Genomic DNA, 22,450 nt, shown 5'->3' with positions numbered 1-22,450 from the left:
ATGCTTAAACACTGTTAAATCGACCCAATATTAAGTCTAACTATTTTATATCATAGATCTAATCAAAATAATCAGTGAGTAAACATTAAACACTAAAAATTCCATAGGAGTCAACAAAACTTAATCCAACCCTTGGTTTACTTTGTTTACTTCCGAGCAATTAAAGCAATTGACAAAATATAATCACACGCTTGTTTGTAGAAGAAACCTTTGTGCACCACCGTACTAAATTAACCATAGAAATCAATATAATGACTCGTGTGCGTTTTGTGGCCATGTTGGCGGCAGTGGTGATGATCGGCACCAACACTGTCAATGGTTTGGATTGCAAGATCGGTTCAACAGAGAAGATTGGAAGTGATGCAGCTACCGGAAGTCTTACAACCGCTACATGTCCAGCTATGTACTTATGTGCAAGAACGGAAACGACGTCAACCAGTAAGTCAATGAACTTTCAATTTAAAACATTACCCTTTGCTTGAATGTTAATGAAATTATCCGATTTCAGCAACCAACACCGACGACACTGTAACAGTGGTCGCATCTTGTCAAACTTCCACTGCTTGCGACAACCTTTGTCTTGGAGCAACGTGAGTTAAACCTTTTCTATAGTTTAAAGCGAATATTATTGAGAGAAACAACAGACGACTTGAATGCACTAAAAATTTTACATTTTAAACATTTCGGTAACAGCAACGACCACAAACAGCCGAAACTTTCAAAAGATAGCGTGGTGTCCAGGAAAAAAACAACAACACTAAAGATAGTTAAGCCACACAACAAGTCCAATCGTAAACGATGTGGAAATCCCAAAGCGTAATTGTTTTGACAGTGAGTGCGTGGTAGCATGACAACTTCCACTCTATCGTACACTGCTCAGGTTTTCTAGTTGGTGTAAAGGTCGGGCGCCTTGACCGAATTTGTTCTGCTCGCCCAACATTTTGTACTTTAGGGCAACGTCGTTGCTCAATCAAAGCAGAATGTGTTCAAGACATAGACTTGTCACCCAAAGAATATTCATTTTATAAACTCCAAACCAACTTTAGGGGATCAGACGGCAGAACCAAATCACGTGATACGTTTAAATTCCATTATATTTTATCTAAAATGTTTTTAGCTGCGAATATAATTAGCTCACTTATTCCATGTGTTGTGAAATTAATCGTTTATTTTACCTTACATGAGGCTCACTGTAACTTAGTCACAAAACCGTTTAACGACATCAGTACACCACGTTAACAACAAAGAACAGCTCTAACGCAGAACACGTGCGAGGTAGCATACTGGTAATTAACACAACCATATGACGCACGAAGCTAAGGGCAAATCACTGCAGCGTATTTCCGTCGTAACATCTGAGTTACACCGCAAAACTGGTTGTTAGTTTGGGCGCCGTCGATTCCGTCTCCACGCATACGGATGTGAGCACTCCAGCCAAGAATCAATTTGACAAAAAAACTTTCAACGCCACCAAAAGTTTTCCTGAACAATATAAAACACGCAAATAACAGGGAAAAGATTAAATATTGGAGAAGCAACAACGGTTGGCAGAGAATGCTAAACAGTATCTCCAAAACTATGCGCTTGTCGAATTCCATCTTCCGCAGTTACCAACCAGTTTGCGATGTAGATGTAAAGAAGTAATTATGTAACCCTAATAATTCATCCACCATCACCCCCAGGAACATATCACGCTCCCCAATGGGCTGGTTTCGAACCTGCGCTCTAGGGTTCCTTGAATTTTAAGTTTAGAATATTTTTTTATTATTTATACACCATCTTTATTGTTACTGTTACATACTTACGTTTTCAACGTGCCAGAAGAACAGACTATTAAATTAAATTTATTGTTACTTGCCGTGCCATCTAAAATTTGTTTGGGGACAATTTTTTCGTCTCTTTGTTTTTTTGCTGCAGACGGTTAATCTCAGTCCTACATTTCCAAAATCTATTTAGTTTGGCACCACTTCTTTTTTGGATGTTAAAAGAAGTGGTGTGTTAAAAAAATTCCCCTCGTTGACCAATTGCTTGGTTTACTTTTACGGCAAATTTAAACGTGTGAAAAGTTGCATAAAACCCAACGTACACCCGTTTCCTGAAAGATGTTTATTGTTGTCCATACTTTAAATCACCACAAATGTTGTTTCTCAGGGGATGTGTTTCAGCATGTTGTAGTGATGCTGGTAATGATTGCAACAATGTGGCAGTTGCTGACATCATAGACGTTGTGACGTGTCAAGTTGGAGATATATCGGCTGAAACAGCTACAGCAATGGCTTGTTCACAAACTGAATACTGCGGGAGGAAAGAAGTCACCAACTCTGTCTGTAAGAAAATTAATAAAAATACACACGTATATCATATTCCACCAAAACCAGTCGTTCGTAACCTATCTGTGAATAACCGTTGACAATGACATAAAAAGAAAACGTTTGTTACAGCAAGCGCCGTTGTGGTCACTGGTTCGTGTGGAGCTCAGACTGCTGCAAATGCGTTGTGTATGGGTACCGACATAAATCCAAAGTAAGTAAAGAGGGGAAGTTTTTATACTTCTCGCAAGGGTTGTGTGAGGTTCTAACTTTTTACAATCTCTAGGTATTGATAAAATTCATATTCTCTACTTTGTTTGTCTGTTTGTGTAACATATAAAACTCGGTTATTTCGAATTCACTTGACCCGAAACAAAGTTCATTGCAACATTATTACATCCCCAACAATTTATGGGCGTAAAGTATTATATTACGTCTGACCAATGATCACGTAGGGCGGTATTTATTGATGTCCTACTGACTACAGAGTGTTGAGCTGGAAACAAAACGTTTAGGACAACAGTTTTTGAACAAAATCCCGATTAATTTTTAATGGTGCCCACGTCCGCCGAAATATATCTATCACATGTGTGCAAAATATATATAGGGCACGATGGCCAAGTTTGGTAATCCAATCCAATCCATTGGTTGGAAAATAGAATGGCTTGCGCAATTGCGCAGTGCTTTTCATAGAACACTCGTATGCGAGTTTGTGCCGTACTTCTATTACTAATATTTTGATAAAAGGTCTTGAATATATTTGTGACCAAACAAGGAAATAAACGTGCCTAGTGAAGAAAACATAGAAATAAAAATTAATTTGCATTCGGTGCTCGCTTCCTCTTTGCACATTTGCGTGCGCAGTTTTTCTTGGGTCAAACGTTAAAAGGCAGATGCGTAATATTTGCAACGTGTATTAACAACCAAACTAATTGACTTCACACACAGGGAAACCGCTGATTGCCATTGAACCAACGTCGCCACTAAAAAAAGGCATTTCGTCTTTTAGAGTAACAAAAATATTCTGTGTGTGGAACAATGACCAGTTTAAGCCTAAGGGTTTCAGCCGAACAAACAAAGAAAGTTTCTTGTTTTCACAGAGATTTTGACAAAAAGTGGGGTTTATTTCGGTATCATCACATATAAAAATATTTCACAAACGGGGAAACACCCTCCCCTGGATAAGCCTGTGTACCTGATAATAATTTTGCGATTGCGTGAGGAGTGTTTTTCAAACACCAGTCAATACACTGCACTAAAGCACATTTAACATTTTGACACGCTTCCTAATGTCAGGTGTGCACCCCTGGTAAATCAGACAACAAAGATGATTCGGTGAATGTTAAACAACTTGGGGTTTAAATATTTCGGCGGCAATTTACCATTTTCTGAAGGTCGTAATGATGTCCGGCAATTTCACTGACTTTAAAGTTTCATTTGGTAAAAACTAATATTTCTGCAGTTCCTGTGTATCAGCAAGCTGTAACAACGCCGATAATTGCAACAACCAAGAAGTCGTGAAAATGAACAAGATGTCATGTTCGGTAACATCTGGAGGATCCGCTCCTTCCACACCTTGCATTACAGCAACCCACGTTTGCGCTAAAATGGAAGTTGGAGGAGGTCTGTATTTAAATACAGTTAACAACATATTGACAGTAACGTTAACATCTCAAACGTAGTTACAACGGCATCGTGCCAAGCTCAATCAGCCTGTGGAACGCTCTGCACCGGTCAAGCGTAAGTAACAATGTGAACAAAAACCTTTTAAATTATCTTTGAACAAAATTTTAATTTTTCAGCTCCGGATGCGTGGAAGCTTGTTGCAGCAACGCTGATGATTGTAACTCTGGAAATGTGGCCGCAATAACCGCAAAAAACGCTCTTCTGTTCTGTTTCGTTGGAACTGGCGCCACGCAAACTGTTACTGAATGTACGACCGACCAAGTTTGCGGAAAGAAAGATATATCAGGTAACAAGTTTTTCATGCGTTAATTATTTGTAACTTTCAAAAAACATCAATTATTGCAAACATCGACAATTTATATTCACAGCGACAATTACAACAACATGCCAAGATTCTGCCGCTACTTGCGACGCTCAGTGTGGAACTGATGCGTAAGAAATTTAACTGGCAAAAGCATAAATTTTGTCAACTTGCTGTTTGTTTAACCTAAAGGAATTTATCAGGAAAGTTTCTGATTAAAAACTGCATCAACAGAAACTGCATATCAGCATGCTGTAGTGAGGATAATTGCAACAGACAAACAGTTGCAGAAATGAGAAATGTTGTTACTTGTATGACTGGAACTGTGGCCAATAATGCTGCACTTACAGCTACAACTACGTGTGGTGCTGGAGAATTGTGTGGACGGAGTGAAACAGGTCTGAACCTTACAATTTCATTTTTTATACAATAAAAATCGCTTTAATAAAGACGAAATGGGAAACTTTGTTTGTGTTAAAGGAACGGCAATGGTGGGATCATGCCAAACTCAAGATGGATGCGATCTTCTCTGCGCCGGACAAACGTAAGTTTTCAATTTAATTAAATTTTTATCAGATAGAAACAAAATTAAGAGTTACAAGCAATTTTCGATGACAAAATGTTTCAAAATTCCATTAAGGATTGAATTGCAAAGTTACACATGATTAAATTTCCCACCAACGACATTTCCCACTATCAATGAAGCCTTTTATTTTATGAACAGGGGTTGTACATCGGCTTGTTGTAATGATGCGGACAGATGCAATGGACGGACTGTGGCGGAAATAAATACTGTACTTCGATGTGCATCTGGAAGTGTAACTACTGGAAACCTTGTTAATGTGGTAACGTGTACAGTTGCCAACCAACTCTGCGCAAGGACAGAAACGACGGCGACTGGAAGTTAGTTTCAAGTTAATTTTATTTTTCCTAAATACTTAAATAATATTATCACAATTTGCTACACACAATAAACACGCGCCCGAACAAAGTTCACGGTTTCCTAATCTTATAACATATATGTTGAAACGAAACACAGAAATAACAATCAAACTTTGTGCAACAGCTACCACTGTGGGATCGTGCAAGACACAAACTGAATGTGACGCACTTTGCACCGGAGCAACGTAAGTTTAATTTGATACTTCATTAGAAGGTCGTTGTTTCAAACCAATACTGATAACTGACGTAGGGGGAAGCATTAGCTTACAGATCCTTACAAAGCGTAAAACCCAACATTTGTTGATAGTAAAGGTTGGAAAGAAGGCTAGGTTGTCCCTTTATTAACTTACAGGAAATGATTATCAATTAACAAACGTAGATGATGTTATACAGAGGATGTGTGGCCGCATGTTGTAATGATGCCGATGGTTGCAACACATTGACAGTCGCCAAGCAAGGAGCACGGAAGTGTTTCGTTGGAACCACCACCCAAACCTCCAGTGCATCGCCAACATATACATACGCCCACTGTGATACCATTGGTCACGTTTGTTCACGAAGTGAAACAACCGCCAATAATGGAGTTGGTCAGTGTTTAATATAATGATCATTGTTGTATAATCTTAATATAATGAACAAATCGAAATTGACAAAAATAAATTCACCACCTTTTCCACATTTTACACAATTTTATTGTTTTAAGTAACCATCGTTGGAGCTTGTCAGACGGCAGCAGCTGCTTGTGACACAATTTGTCAGGGAACAGCGTAAGTAACAACAAACCGAAGTCTAACTTTCCAGCGATTCGTTACAACACAATTTAAATTAGGAACAAGAAACTTAAAATGTTGAATTCTAAAAATACAACAACAAATATATTATTGTTTTATTAGTGGTTGTGTATCAGCATGCTGCAGTGAAGAAGCTTGCAACACTCAGACTGTGACACAAATGAGGAATGTGGTAACTTGTATGACTGGCAGTGTAACAACAGGAACATTGACGGCAAGTACAACATGTGCAGCAGGAGAATTATGTGCAAGAACAGAAACAACTGTAACAAGTGGAGGTAAATTATGTGTCAGTTAATATTTGGACTCAGATACTATGGCAAAAAATTTAGTTAATAAAATTTTGTCTTCGAAATTAAAGGATAAAAAAGGCAGAACCTCCATACGTTATTCCTGCGTTCTCCACAATCACCTATTTTCCTTGATATTTATATCTTTTCCTTAAGGTACCACTACAGTGACCACTGTAGGATCGTGTGCAACTCAAGCTGCTTGCGACCTTCTCTGCACAGGAGCTACGTAAGTTTTCAATGAAACAAGGAAAGTGTATCATACGAGCATCAGCATAACATGTGAAAATGTTCCGTTTATCTGTTAATAAAATAAACAATAAAAAGTTTACAACATTTTTTGAATTTGCCGAACAAATTTTCCGTATGTTTCTGATCAACACATTTTCTTCCAAACAGAAACATCAGGTCTAACTGTTTGTTCTTGCCAGGGGTTGTGTATATGCGTGTTGCAACGATGCTGATTCATGCAACAGTCAAACTGTCGACAACATGGACAACACTTTACGTTGCGCCTCTGGTGAGGTCACTACTGGAATTCTCACATCAAGTCTGACTTGTGCAACTGGCAGCCAGTGTGGAAGAAAAGAAACCAGTGTAACAGCAAATGGTAACAAGTCATAATTGTTTAATTGCTCATGTACTCAATTTGTTTACATGCATTATACAAACGTTACACAGGAGCAACTACTGTGACAACTGTTGGAACTTGTAACACACAAAATGAATGCACAGCAACACTTTGCAACAGTGCAGCGTAAGTTAAATTAAAATGACCAGAAAACAAAGAAAACTCCTCATCACTATTTTACTTACAGGGGTTGTGTGGAGTCATGTTGTTCTGATGCTGATCTCTGTAACAGTCTGTCGGTTGCTACACAAACAGGAAAAGTATGTTCAGTTGGTACAACTACACAAGTAGGAAGTGCAGCTGCAACAGGAAGCCTCGCACCACAACATTGTGATGCAAATCTTTACTGTGGAAGAACAGTGACCACAACCACAGCAAGTAAGTTTAGTTTCAACAGTTTTTTCCATATGAACTTGGAATCATAATTTTAGTCTTATATTATATTTTTTACAGACAGTGTGGCAACTGTGGTAACTGTTGGATCTTGCCAAGCTTCAGTTTCGAATTGCAACTTGATTTGTGCTGGAGATTCGTAAGTTTATTTGCAAACCCATACTTTCTACAAACACTGTGTCAAATGCAAGGGTATAAAATTACCACATGATTGTTACAGAAATTGTGTAAGTGCATGTTGTAATGACGGGACGGCTCTTTGTAACAACGACACACCAGCCAACATTAAAAACATCGTTACATGTCACACTGGTACTCTCGCCAATGGAGTGTTTCCCACTACAACAACCTGCACAGCTACACAAATGTGTGGCAGAACAGAGACAACAGTCTCCGAAAGTAAGTTAAACTTGGTGTGATTCTGGTATTGTTTCTAACAAGCAATCTTATTTCAAGCCACAACAACTGTTGGATCGTGCCAGGATGCGTCAGCATGCCCAGATCACTGCAGTTCAGCAACGTAAGAAGGTCTTGTTTGTATCTGAAGTTTTTGTGACTCTAGTTGTGGTTTTGTACAGGGGATGTGTGAGTTCATGCTGCAACTTTGCTGATCTCTGCAACAGTGTAACTGTGGCTCCATCAACTGCACGCAAATGTTTCGTTGGAACCACCATGCAAACCTCCAGTGTATCGCCAACATATACATACGCCTACTGTGATAGCAGTACTCACGTTTGTTCACGAACTGAAACCACAGCTAGTGATGGAGACAGTAAGTTTTTATTACAGGGGACAAAACAAGGTCCATGCAGTAGGATATAAATAAACGTGAACGTTCGAAATTCCATGAATAAACGTCAAATACCACGGAATAAGCTTGCAACAACCCAACACTATCAGAACTATCATAACAAGGATTTTGTTGTATTGTTTGATGATTAACAAAAAAAATAGTTTAACGTGGATAAAATTGGTTTTGGCTCAAAAGACATGCGAAAAATGCGTTTTTTTTCATTGCGTGTCCAACATTGGATAAAATTTGTTTCGGTTAAGATGACATCTGCGCGAACAAAATAACCCTGCATGCAGTTTCGATTAAAGTGATCAATAGATAAGTTACAGTTAATCACACTCACGTCAAAAAAGCATGTAAGAATAGACCTTGTTTGTGTTCCAAGATTATTACGTAGACCTACAATGCGAATAAATATTCCAACTTTGATTTATTATTTGGAAATTCGGCCCGAAAACTCTGAGTAACTTTGCTGTAGTACAACGGCAGAAACCTTACATATAAACAACTAAATGTGACACAACAAGTTACCGAAGTATTTTACAAGGTTTTCTTGTTTCTAGTAACGATCGTTGGAGCTTGTCAGACAGCAGTGGCTGATTGTGAAACACTTTGTCAGAATACTGGGTAAGTAACAACAAACTAAAGTCTTACTTTCGAGTGTTTCGTTACAACACAAATCACACACTCATCTATAACACGTATGAAATATACGCTCTGGCGAACATTTATCCTTCTCAAGGCTCGTGAACCTGCATCAAACCAATAGGGTTTTTATGCTTTATTATCAACTTTAAACACGATAAAATATTAGATTTTACACAAAGAGTTATTCGTGTTGACGCCACGCATGCATTCTCTCACTCTGAACAAACCAAAAAGCCGTCATAGAATTCATACGCAACCAATAGAGGCGGAAATACCGCAAAAAATTCAGAAAAAAATAGTTTGGTCATTTCGATTATATCCAAATTTTGGCAGCTTCATTTTTGTATTTATGTGTAAATTATTACACAATAAACCACCTAATTATTTAAAATTTCTTTAACAGAGACTGTTTATCAGCATGCTGCAGTGAGGATTTCTGCAACAGACAAACAGTTGCAGAAATAAGAAATGTTGTTACTTGTATGACTGGAACTGTGGCCACTGGAGCTGCACTTGCAACGCCAACTATGTGCGCTGCTGGAGAATTGTGCGGAAGAAGTGAAACAGGTTCGTAACGTGATGAATCGAACAGTTTTGTGTCAACGATTAATTCACCAATTTATTTAAAATTGCAGCCACCAATAACATTGGAGCATGCGTCACTCAAGCAGCGTGTGATGACTTATGTGCTGGAACTGCGTAAGTAATGTTGTACTTAGAAGTAACAAAGATTTACGAAGTCACTAAACATGTTTTCAGGGGCTGTACATCGGCATGTTGTAATGATGCGGACAGATGCAATGGACGGACTGTGGCACAAATGAAAACTGTACTTCGATGTGCATCTGGAAGTGCAACTACTGGAAACCTCCCAAACAGTGTAACGTGTGCAGCCAACGAACTTTGTGCAAGGAAGGAAACCACCTCGGGTTCAAGTAAGCGTTAAATTTAAAATCGACATTATTATTGTTCACGCAAATAAAGCAAGAGATTTTCGACCATATTTAAACGATGGTGTTATAATTTTAGCGACAACAACAGTTGGATCTTGTCAATCCCAAGATGCATGCGATCTACTCTGCACCGGAACAACGTCAGTATTTTAATATTTAGCACAAAGAAAAACTTTTTAACAAATTCTGTAAGCTGCCAAAATATGTCCCCTGCATGCACTGATTAGGTGCCATTAGTTGGGCACAAAACTAAATTTTCCTTATATTTTATGAAGGGAGTTTAAAATTACTTTGTAGAATCATGCCAAACTTGCCTGCATATGGCCATTATTTAAACCTGAAACGTCTTATTAGTTGAGCTTGATGTGACTTTCGTACACGTCAGAAAGACTTCCACTTTGTGGTGAATATACAATCACCGTCATCCGCTGGGCAACAATATAGTTTTTGCTAATATATAAACATCACAAAAAAAAGTCATTATCTGCAAGACACATACCTTTACACGCAGTGGATGTGCGTCGGCTTGTTGTAACGACGGAGACAACTGCAACAGTCTGTCTGTAACTGACATAATCAATGTGGTGAGATGTGGGACAGGAACCAAAACCACCACAAACCCAACAGCTGGTGTGTTTGACGTCACTTCAACATGTGCCGCCGGTCAAGTTTGTGCAAGGAAGGAAACTGTGACAGGTAACCTCAGTTAAACTCTTAACAATCGTTAATATTCCAAACATTTATCAAATTTTTACACAAAGCAAGCAGCTTGGAAACGATCGGATCTTGTCAAGCACAAGCTGCCTGTGACGCCGGTCTTTGTGGATCGCCGGCAACGTAAGATTTCTATCATAACCATATCCACTTAGTAACGCACAACTTTTTGCCGATATTTAAGTGAATTTTCATTTCTTCAACGTTTAGTATTGAAATTACCACCTCATATGTCGTGAAACACCCAAAACTAAAACACCAATATACGACTAAAATGTAACGATTGGTGGTACTAGAACAGTCAAAAACCTATCTTATCATTTTAGAGCGGGTTGCACAGCCGTATGTTGTAATGATGCCGATGGTTGCAACACATTGACAGTCGCCAAGCAAGGCGCACGGAAGTGTTTCGTTGGAACCACCATGCAGACCTCCAGTGTATCGCCAACATATACATACACCCACTGTGATACCATTGCTCACGTTTGTTCACGAACTGAAACCACCGCCAATACTGGAGACAGTAAGTTTTTATTACAGGGTTCAACAAAACAGAGGGACATACAGTGGGATATAAACAAACATATACGTCTAAAATCAATAAATAAACTTCAATCGCCATGGGATAAACTCCAACATCCCAACTATATTAGAACGCCACCTAACGTACCAGAAGAATATTGTTGTATTTTTGAGCAAACAAAAACTTGTTAACAAAAAATGCTGAAACAGTAACATGAAAAAAATATTTAACGTGAGTGAATAGCATTTGTTTCGGTTGAGATGACATCCGTAAAATGTGTATTTTGGTTGCGTGAACAACATTACGCTGCAGGCAGATTTGATTAAAGTGATCAATAGATAAGTCACAGTTTCTCGCAATCACTGTAAAAAAACATGTAAGAATGGACCTTGTTTGTGTTCCAAGATTATTCCGTCCAATGCGGATAAAATATTCGAACTTTAGTCGAACGAGAGAACTCTTAACACATCACCAACTAAATGTGACACAACAAGTTACCAATCACAACAAGCAAATATTTTACACAATTTTATTGTTTTAAGTAACCATCGTTGGAGCTTGTCAGACGGCAGCAGCTGCTTGTGACACAATTTGTCAGGGAACAGCGTAAGTAACAACAAACCGAAGTCTAACTTTCAAGCGTTTCGTTACAACACAATTTAAATTAAGAATAAGAAATTCAAAATGTTGAGTTCCAAAAATACAACAACACATATATTATTGTTTTCTCAGTGGTTGTGTATCAGCATGCTGCAGTGAAGAAGCTTGCAACACTCAGTCTGTGACACAAATGAGGAATGTGGTTACTTGTATGACTGGCAGTGTAACAACAGGAACCTTGACGGCAAGTACAACATGTGCAGCAGGAGAATTATGTGCAAGAACAGAAACAACTGTAACAAGTGGAGGTAAATTGTGTGTCAGTCAATATTTGGACTTAGATACTATGGCAAAAATTCAATGAAGTCCTAATATTTTGTCTTCGAAATTAAATGCTAGAAAAGACTGAACCTCCATATGTTATTCCTGCGTTCTCCACAATCGCATATTATCCTTGATATTTATATCCTTTCCTTAAGGCACCACTACAGTGACCACCGTAGGATCGTGCGCAACCCAAGCTGCTTGCGACCTTCTCTGCACAGGAACTATGTAAGTTTTTATTGAAACAAGGAAAGTGTTTCACACGAGCCTCAGCATAACACGTGAAAATGTTCTGTTTATCTGTTGACAAAACAAACAATCAAAAGTTAACACAAATTTTCCGTATGTTTCTGATCAACTCATCTTCTTCCAAACAGAAACATCAGGTCTAACTGATTGTTTTTACCAGGGGTTGTGTATATGCGTGTTGCAACGATGCTGATTCATGCAACAGTCAAACTGTCGACAACATGGACAACACTTTACGTTGTGCCTCCGGTTCAGTCACAACTGGAACTCTCACATCAAGTCTGACTTGTGCAACTGGCAGCCAGTGTGGAAGAAAAGAAACCAGTGTAACAGCAAGTGGTAACAAGCCATACTTGTTTAATTGCTCATTTACTCAATTTGTTCACACGCATTATACAAATGTTACACAGGAGTAACTACTGTGACAACTGTTGGAACTTGTAACACACCAGCTCAATGCACAGCAACACTTTGCAACAATGCAGCGTAAGTAAAATTAAAATGACCAGAAAACAAAGAAAACTCCTCATCACTATTTTACTTACAGGGGTTGTGTGGAGTCATGTTGTTCTGATGCTGATCTCTGTAACAGTCTGTCGGTTGCTACACAAACAGGGAAGGTATGTTCAGTTGGTACAACTACACAAGTAGGAAGTGCAGCTGCAACAGGAAGCCTCGCACCACAACATTGTGATCCAAATCTTTACTGTGGAAGAACAGAAACCACAACCACAGCAAGTAAGTTTAGTTTTAAGAGTATTTCCAATAAAATTCACTTAGAATTATGACTATAGCCTAAAAACTATACTTTTTACAGACAGCGTGGATACTGTTGTGACTGTTGGATCTTGCCAAGCTTCAGTTTCGACTTGCAACTTGCTTTGTGCTGGAGATTCGTAAGTTTATTTGTAAACCCATACTTTCTACAAAAAAGTTTTCAAATGCAAGGGTGTAAAATTACCACATAATTGTTACAGAACTTGTGTAAGTGCATGTTGTAATGATGGGACGGCTCTTTGTAACAACGACACACCTGCCAACATTAAAAACATCGTTACATGTCACACTGGTACTGTCACCGATGGAACGCTGACGGCTATGACAACCTGCACAGGTGGACAAATGTGTGGCAGAACAGAGACAACAGTCTCCGGAAGTAAGTTAAACTTGGTGTGATTCTGGTATTGTTTCTAACAAGCAATCTTATTTCAAGCCACAACAACTGTTGGATCGTGCCAGGATACGTCAGCATGCCCAGATCACTGCAATGGAGCAACGTAAGAAAGTAGTTGTTTATTTCGACCTAAAGTTTTTGTGACTAGTTGTGGTTTCGTACAGGGGATGTGTGAGTTCATGCTGCGACTTTGCTGATCTCTGCAACAGTCTAACTGTGGCTCAATCAACTGCACGCAAATGTTATGTTGGAACTTCAACTGCAGCAGATCCACTCACTGAATTAACATTCACACTTTGTGGTGCTGGGGAACAATGTGGAAGAACAGAAACTACAACAACCAGTGGAAGTAATGAATTTAACATTCTTTTTTTAATATTTTGTTGACTTGGACAATTCATTCAACTTTACGTTTTTAACAAAGCTAAGAAACAATATAAATTATATTTATATCAGGCACGACCACCACAACTACAGTTGGATCATGCACTGCAGCATCTGCATGTGATACTCTCTGTGGAACGTAAGTTTAAACCCTGTAATATTCAATGTTCTAAACTACTATATACAGTATATAGTCCACTTCCACTGCATAACATATCGGTCTGCGTGTTTTTTGCTTATCTATGTATAGATAATACCAGTACATAACATTCGACTCGAACTGCCTGCAATATCTTAAACATATTAATATACAAATACACCTTCAAGCCACAACTCATACGCACTGCATGGAATGTTTGTTCAATTTTTGCGTAAATCATCATTGGATTTACACAATCTTGTTGTAGAACCGCCAACTGTGTTTCCAACTGTTGTGACACCGATGGATGCAACGCTTCACCGGTTCCTACAACCACAACAACAACAACAACAGCGGCTACAACAACAACAACAGTTGCAGCTACTACTACCAGTGGTAGTGTTCGCATTGCTAGAGTCAACATTATGTTCATGATCTGTGTTGTGTTCTTCGGTTGCTTCATGGCTTGATTTTAACGTAATATTTGTGGCCAGTGATTTTATCGGTGTGTGATAATTTTAATAATTATGTATCTTATATTCAAATTAGTTTTATTTGCATACAATGCACACGGAGTGATGTTTATGTTGAAGTGGGCAGAGCTTATGTGAATCGAACCTTGTTCTTGTAAATACCAAATTTATCAACATAATATAATAAGCCTTATTTAACCTAATGTAAAACGTGTCTCATATCTTTCCAAACTTGAACCAACGAGGAAAAGATGAATTAAAGTATTTTAGCTAAATATGATCAGAAATTGTTTTTAGTTTTGTTACCAGTGTTGATATGTTCCAGGGCTGAATTAACAATAAAGCAAAATAAGCACGTGCTTAGGGCATGAAAGGATAAGGACAGAAAAAGTTCATCTTCTATGCGCTGTTAATGTGACCGTAAGAGATTCGCAGATGAAGCTCAGTATAATTGTGCACACGGCATAACAGTGGTTGGAATTGATGAGGCAACAAAATCTTAAGTGCTTCGGGCCTCTAAAGCAGCGACGTCAAACCAAAATATGTTGTTGGACCAAACATTACATTTTTTGAATTGACGAAGTTGATATTTATGACCACGCTGTTGCCTCAGGTAGAAATTTAAGGTCAAAAAGTGCTCAATAAAATGAGGACAGGCGACCTGATAAACATCTCAAAACAAGTTCAGGCAAATTGCTTTCGTAAGGTTGCCGCCCCTGTGGTTCCAACAGAGATAAATGAAATTACGTCAACAGAATTAGTCAAGAGTAGGTTTAATTTCTAAAAATTACATTCCGTGATTCACCTCCGGAACATTTTATTGTCGCAAGAATCAAATGTTGAATTGGGAAATTAAGAGTTATGTTACGCAAGACTTGATGCAAACTTTACCTCAAAACTTGTGGTGAAGCGGTTCATTTGGTTCGGGGGTCAAACACAAGCAGACAAAACCCATCCCTCAATTAGTGCATGCAGGTCTTTCATGGATATCAGAAAAAAAAACGATTTAATTAAAAACTTATAACTTTCAAAGACTTTGTAATAAACCCAAGATGCGAGTCGCGCTCCTAAAATTGTATAGAGGTCGTTTGTTGACTGCGGACATCCGTCGGCAACCGAATAAATTCATTTCCAACAACCGAGACGGTCTTTGAATCCCAAATATTTGTATTAAGTTGTCAAGCGAAAAAGTTGGAAGTAGAAAAAAATCCATAGAATAGCGATGATATAAAGTGAAGTGAGAACATGTGGGTATCGGTAGTTGAGTGGGAACTCGGTGCGTGGTTGTTTGTAAGGATGAGAGGAGTTAACTCCACATCTACTTCAGGCATAGATTGATTACCTCATTTCTATCGAGTCAGGAAAATTTAGTTTAGCCAATAACAATTTTAGACTTTTTCATTTATGCAATGAAAGAAGATCAATCGTGTCACGTATTCTCATCATTGTTGCACAAATAGTGGGTGAACTTCGCTCAACTAATCGGGATGCGGGTTTTCACGCAAAGTCGAGTCATTGGCGCGTCATGGAAAATATGTCAAAGTGATTTCCTCCAGCACGTGCAGTGAGAGAGATATTTCCATTCACTCTGTGGTAGCGAGGGGAGCAAGTGCAAAAGGTGAAAAAAAAGAAACTACACTAACAGAGCACGTACGCGGTAGCACACAGTCAATTACGAAAGCGTAGAGCGCGCAAAGCTCAGGGCAACTTGCGAACCGCCGTTGGCACATGCCCTTAAGTCTTGTCCTAATTTCATAACAGGGACGAAAGCAATTATCGAAATCTATTGAAGGTTTTGTAAATAAGGAATTAGTGTTCACTGAAAATGTCGCCGATGAAAGGTTGGCGAGAATCGGACGTCGGCAAAAGTTACGCAGTGTTGACCAAAACAATTTACCGGCGATCTTGAGACAAATGGCAAGGAATTGGGGCGCGACCGATTCGTCATAAATGAAAGTTCTATTTCATTGCGCTGAATCCGCAGTGATTTCCCTTCACAGAACACATGTCGGAGTGAAATACTTTCACATATCCAGTAGAGAACAACCATAACCAAACACACTTGCTTTACGTGGAGCACCACCCACATATTCATCGGTTTAATTGTAGTTAGATTTGTCGCACGATCTCGATCCCCTTTCCTTCTAACATCGCGGAATCAGGAAAGGCAACGGAAAATTGAACGCGAAACAGAGAAAAAAGGGTTGTGGGGTCGCAGAACAAACAGTTCGCCACGCCTGACTTGGGGCGGAACAGACGGACCGCGGTGAATCATTTCACATTCCCGGATCGCATTCGTTAAATTTGTCAATTGTCTGCATTTACAATGCCGAGAGTTTACTGCAGATTGGCTACTGGTAACACCCGTATGCAATATACCGACAACAATCACGATATTTGTTCGGTCTTGATCGCAGGTTTACATGTAGGACGTGATGTCTCAATCGCACGAACTTTTACGACGCATTTCGTCTGGAACCGAATTATTTGTAGAAATTTATGAACAAAGTCTAAGCAGTAAGTTCGATACAAAACCTCGTTCTACACGTTCTCCATTAAAATGGCGAAACTGCAAAAATCTGTGGACTTTGAACAGTGATTTGTCGTTATTACAAAAGCTTTTCAGGTTCCTGTTTGGTTTTCTACTGGGACTTTCATAAACTTCCGGTCGTGAAATGTGCGAAATCGCTACAACATAACAAAATAAATTGCGCGACGCCGAATGATGGGAATAGTTTTTTTTCTATGGTTGTTGGTCGAGGTTGTATCAGAAGCGAGAACCAGCTTTGTCCAACTTCCACATGTAAAATGTCGCGCGGCAAAGTCGGACTTTTTTGTGTAAATACTCACATGGAAACGAACAAGTCCAAATAAACAATAAAACAGACATTAATTTCGACAAACTTATTTTTTGGCTGCGACAAGCAGGCGCGCTTAGTTAACACAAAAATCTAATTCTTATGATAATTATTTAAAAAAGATTAACATATTATGCGCAATACACAATAAAATGTGGACAGGCGACCTGATAAACATCTTTAAATCTTTATGGCAAATTGCTTTTAAAAGGTTGCGAAGCGTTGGTGTGATTCCAACTGAGATAAGTGATTTCAAAAATAACAGCAGCCAAAGACCACCACTCAATCATTGCTGGTCTTTCACAGATATCAGAATAAACCTTGGATCAAAAACAGAGCATTAAAAAACTTCTTGTCTTTCTCTTTAAAATAAACCCAAGATTCGTGTCGCGTTGGTAATATTGCATAGAGGTTTTGTGTTGATTGCAGACATCCTTTGACAACGGAATAAATACTTTCCCATCAGTCAGGACCGTCTTTGTTTAACAACCAAACTCGTGTGGAATGACTTGTATGCTCACAAACTTGTTGTGGTTAAGTTTGTAGTGTTGAGTTCCACATACGATGTCTAGCGAAAAAGGTTGGAAGTAGGAAAAAATCCCATTGAATTGCGATGATATAAAGTGAAGCGAGAACACCTGGGTATCGGTAGTTGAGTGGGGACTCGGTGCGTGGTTGTTTGTAAGGATGAGAGGAGTTAACTCCACATCTACTCCAGGCATAGTTTAATGGCGTCTTTGTGTCGAGTTGGAAACTGTAGTTCATCTATGATCAATTTTGAAACCTTATAATTTGATGCATGGAAGCGGATCAATCGTGTCGCCCATACTTATCATTGTTGCAGTATAAGTTGGTCCGATCTGAATGCGTGTTTTGTACCTGAGGGATGTTAGTTCACAAAAAAACGCTAGTTAAAAAAAACTTTGAACGCGAGTTACTCGGCCGTCCTACGAGGTGTTTTGTGTCGTCTCGAGTCATTGACGCTCCATGGCAAAATATTTTTCCTCCACCACCTACAGTGTGAGAGACATTTCTCATTCACTCTGTAGTTGCGAGAGGGGTCGGGATTCTAAGATTCTACCTCAAAACTGAACCAGGGCGAAAGTAATTATCGAAATCTATTGAAGGTTTTGTAAATAAGGAATTAGGGCCCACCGAAAATGTCGCCGATGAAATGTTGGCGAGAGTCGGACGCCGGCAAAAGTTACGCAGTGTTAACCAGAATTCCACACCTACGGACAGAACAACCACTAGCAAAGGGATTAGGACGCGACCGATTCGTTGAAAATTAATTTTTTTTTTGATTGCGCTGAAACTGATTTAAACCTGCAGTGACGAGTGACTGCTGTTTGCAGCATATAAATATCGGTGTCTATGACAATCGGAGTCAAATACTTTGCCAAACAGATACATACACTTGCTCACGTGGCGCACATTCCCACCCACCATATATTCCTCGGTTTAGTTTTTGATAGATTTGTCGCACGATCTCGATACCCTCTTCTATCAGCACCGCGGTTTCAGAAAAGGCCACAGAATATTAAACGCGAAACAGAGAAAAAAGCTTGTGGGGTCGCAGACAAACAGTTCGCCACACCTGACTTGAGACAGAACAGACGGACCGCGGTGAATCATTTCACATTCCCGGATCGCATTCATTAAATTTGTCAATTGTCTGCATTTACAATGCCGAGAGTTTCCTGCAGTTTGTCTACTGGTAACACTCGTAAGGAATATTCCGACAACAATCACGGCATTTGTTCGGTCGTTATTGCAGGTTTGCATGTAGGACGTGATGTCTCAATCGCACGCACTTTTACGACGCAGTTCGCCGGGAACCGAATTATTTGTAGACATTTATGAAACAAGGTTAAGCAGTAAGTTCGATACAAAACCTCGCTCTACACGTTCTCCATTAAAATGGCGAAACTGCAAATATTTGTGGACTTTGAACAGTGATTTGTCGTTACTACAAAAACTTTTCAGGTTCCTGTTTGGTCTTCTACTGGAACTTTTATAAACTTCCGGTCGTGAAATGTGCGGAATCGCTACAAGATAAAAAAATAAATTGCGCGACGCCGAATCATAGGAATATTTTTTTTTTCTATGGTTGTATCAGAAGCGAGAACCAGCTTTGTCCAACTTCCACATGTAAAATGTCGCCCGGCAAAGTCGGACTTTTGTGTAAATACTCACATGGAAAGAAACAAGTCCAAATAAACAATAAAACAGACATTAATTTCGACAAACTTATTTTTTGGCTGCGACAAGCAGGCGCGCTCAGTTAACACAAAAATCTAATTCTTATGATAATTATTCAAAAAAGATTAACATATTATGCGCAATACACAATAAAATGTGGACAGGCGACCTGATCAACATCTTTAAATCTTTATGGCAAATTGCTTTTAAAAGGTTGCGAAGCCTTGGTGTGATTCCAACAGAGATAAGTGAGTTCAAAAATAACAGCAACCAAAGACCATCACTTAATCATTGCTGGTCTTTCACAGATATCAGAATAAAGCTTGGTTAAATCAAAAACAGAGCATTAACTTCTTGTCTTTCTCTTTAAAATCAACCCAAGATTTGTGTCGTCTCGATTCATTGGCGCGTCATGGCAAAATATGTTAAAGCGATTTCCTCCAACACCTGCAGTAAGAGAGATATTTCCATTCACTCTGAGATGCGACCGATTCGTTGTAATGAAAGTTCTATTTCATTGCGTTAAAACCGATTTAAACCTGCAGTGACGAGTGACTGCTGTTTGCAGAATTTAAACATCGGTGTCTATGACAATCGGAGTCAAATACTTTGCCAAACAGATACATGCACTTCCTCGCGTGACTCATTCCCACCCACCATATTCCTCGGTTTAGTTTTTGATAGATTTGTCGCACGATCTCGATACCCCTCTCCTATCAGCACCGCGGTTTCATACAAACTTATTTTTTTGGCTGCTCACCTAAACTTACAATGGCGATGTGATCGCTGTGATAGCCGTGATCGCCTCGTACGCGTACTTGTGTGTTTTAGTATTCTCTGTCATCAAATTGTCATGTGTGTACAAAGCGATAAAATTTGAGGTGATGACACTTCCTAGTTAATTGCACCGACGGCGACGGCTAACGTTCAAGTAGAAGAGAGTTGTCGGGGAATCGTCGTAAAGGCAAACGTCCCTAGAAGCTTAGTGGAAATTTCCGCATAAATTTCGCAGGCTGTGGCTCAGAAAAAGGGGCGTTTTTCCGGCAATTTTGCGTCTCTGCACTCGATGTAGTTTGTAAGAGCAGCGATCTCTACAAACTCCACTTGTTCTGAATGTGCGAAAATTCTTCCATAAGACAGTTTGTCGGATTGGAAATGGTGGGCGTCGCATTCAACTCAATTCTGTCACATGTCAAACAAATTTTTCATTAAATTTTTGTCCTTAGTATGTCTGAATATTTCATGACAACAACCGCAGTTATTAAAGTAGCGATTTTTTTTAATGATGTTGGACATTAGTAAACTGATTAGCCGGATGGATTCAACAACTTCAAAACATTTTCAGACGGCGAAGTCGTATTCTACTAAACCAATGCTTGTTTGATTTGCACTAAATAAGCTACTTGCTTTCCTTTGTCAAAGCATACAAATAAACAACTTTAATTAATGAGAATATTCACGATCAAAAACCATGAATCAAACTGGTCACGAAGCAAAAAGTAAAGTTTGCGTCATATTGAAATTCAGCCAAGTTTAAAGTGTGGATTCGCTTTAGAGAAAGTTTATCGCATTCCATCACCCTATACCCTGAACTTAATAATCGTTAAAAAATTGCAAAAAAGTTTCTGTCTGCATAAAAATCAGATTGCTGAGCCGATTACCATTTTATTGTCAAGTTTACCGAAAGTTTTTCAGAAAAAATATTGTATTACGACATTACTTTTTAAAGTTAAATATAGAAATTAATATAATGTCACGTGTGTGTTTTGTGGCCATGTTGGCTGCAGTGGTGATGATCGGCACCAACACTGTCAATGGTTTGGATTGCAAGATCGGTTCAACAACCACGGTTGGAAGTGCTACAGCTACTGGAAGTCTTACAACCGCTACATGTCCGACTAATGACCTTTGTGCAAGAACAGAAACGACCACAACAAGTATGACTGACATTAATATTTTACCGGTAACTTTGCTAATATGAATTTGTGATGCAGCAAAATAATTTGCGTAACATTGACTTCAACAAACTAGAAAAATACACCAATGACAGTTAGTTAATCCTAACTAACTGCTGCATGAACGAATGTATCTAAATCAACATACAAAAACAATTATGACGAAATCAATTGACGATGTGACGTAATAATGTAAAACCAACACTATTATAGGTGGAGGAACAGACACTGTGGTCGTGGTGGGATCTTGTCGAACTTCCACTGCATGCGACAACCTTTGTTTGGGGGCTACGTAAGTTCTTCGTTTAAATTTAGTTTTTCTGTCTATCCGAGGCAAATACCATTTACATGTTTACGTTTGGAAAAAGAAATACAGCAGTATTACAAAACAAGTCGTAATTTAGCACAAATAAATTTAGTTTTAGTTACTCACCATTCACCAACACATTCAAAACCCTACATAATGTGAAGCCAGCGAACTAACAAATGTTTGTGGGGCAGGGGATGTGTTTCAGCATGTTGTAGCGCAGCGAATGATTGTAACAACGACCCGGTTGCAACCATCGTGAACATCGTATCATGTCAGACTGGGGATCTCGAAGCTGGAACTCCTACGGTCACTGTTTGTACAGCTGGCCAATACTGCGGGAGGAAGGAAATAGCAAGTAAGGTTAATTTCTCCCTTGTCAGAAACTGTGATATTCAAACGATTTAAGCGTTGTATGAGGTGTCGATTCAGTGGATTTTGACAATATTGTAAATACTCCCACGCGGGTTTAAATATCTTTTGCGGAATATTAATAGACTGTGCATTGAAGTATAAACATACTTGACAACCATTTGATATATTGTGCTCAGATGGAGCTATGACAGGTTCGTGTGAAACGACAGGATCAGCTGATTGCACTATTTGTGGCAACATGGAAGCGTAAGTATCACATGGGGTTTTAGGTAGAAATGTTTCAGTTGTGCTCGCAGGATGCAATATTTTATTGCCATGTTACGATAAAAATTAGTTGACCCAAAAACGACGAAAATCTTTTAGTTCAATTTGTTTCAAAGTGCCGTTAACGAGATTCGCGGTTATGACGTCACGAAAATTCGAAATGGGCCGGATA

At 39.0% G+C, this 22,450-nt stretch overlaps 2 protein-coding genes across 24 annotated transcripts in view; both read left to right on the top strand.

Annotated features, from left to right (window-relative positions):
- The window catches only part of LOC145895996 (uncharacterized), a 100,709-nt gene that overhangs the window by 31,849 nt on the left and 46,410 nt on the right, over window positions 1-22,450 (top strand). For 22 of the 23 annotated variants that reach the window (XM_082984787.1, XM_082984774.1, XM_082984786.1 and 19 more), the window contains 6 exons: window positions 7,177-7,328; window positions 7,404-7,482; window positions 7,564-7,742; window positions 7,800-7,863; window positions 7,922-8,115; window positions 8,700-8,763. In XM_082984787.1, coding sequence (XP_082840913.1) covers window positions 7,177-7,328; window positions 7,404-7,482; window positions 7,564-7,742; window positions 7,800-7,863; window positions 7,922-8,115; window positions 8,700-8,763 — 732 coding nt within the window. Of the gene's footprint in view, window positions 1-7,137; window positions 7,329-7,403; window positions 7,483-7,563; window positions 7,743-7,799; window positions 7,864-7,921; window positions 8,116-8,699; window positions 8,764-22,450 lie in introns of all 23 variants that reach the window. The other variant, XM_082984765.1, reaches the window with a different exon arrangement.
- Window positions 206-14,676, top strand: LOC145896000 (uncharacterized). The gene is made up of 27 exons (XM_082984789.1): window positions 206-438; window positions 509-590; window positions 2,152-2,327; window positions 2,442-2,523; window positions 3,772-3,932; window positions 3,992-4,049; window positions 4,112-4,281; window positions 4,364-4,427; window positions 4,531-4,694; window positions 9,420-9,483; window positions 9,544-9,719; window positions 9,814-9,877; window positions 10,249-10,433; window positions 10,499-10,574; window positions 10,778-10,974; window positions 11,517-11,580; window positions 11,707-11,882; window positions 12,054-12,126; window positions 12,308-12,486; window positions 12,558-12,633; window positions 12,695-12,885; window positions 12,965-13,043; window positions 13,125-13,303; window positions 13,361-13,424; window positions 13,486-13,670; window positions 13,778-13,844; window positions 14,113-14,676. Exons 1-27 carry the CDS (start codon window positions 252-254, stop codon window positions 14,312-14,314), a joined length of 3,441 nt encoding a protein of 1,146 aa, XP_082840915.1. The 5' UTR covers window positions 206-251; the 3' UTR covers window positions 14,315-14,676.

This window comes from Ascidia mentula, chromosome 3, assembly GCF_947561715.1.
Source record: "Ascidia mentula chromosome 3, kaAscMent1.1, whole genome shotgun sequence".
Taxonomy (NCBI): domain Eukaryota; kingdom Metazoa; phylum Chordata; class Ascidiacea; order Phlebobranchia; family Ascidiidae; genus Ascidia; species Ascidia mentula.
The sequence above is the reverse complement of the archived record's forward strand: the minus strand, read 5'-3'. Positions and strand labels throughout refer to the sequence as shown.

Coding starts and splice junctions, on each gene's coding strand:
- LOC145896000 (XM_082984789.1), top strand. CDS start 252: ATGACTCGTGTGCGTTTTGTGGCCATGTTGGCGGCAGTGGTGATGATC. Junction 9,720..9,813: donor GGAAACCACCTCGGGTTCAA/GTAAGCGTTAAA, acceptor TTATAATTTTAG/CGACAACAACAGTTGGATCT. Junction 13,425..13,485: donor GATCACTGCAATGGAGCAAC/GTAAGAAAGTAG, acceptor GGTTTCGTACAG/GGGATGTGTGAGTTCATGCT.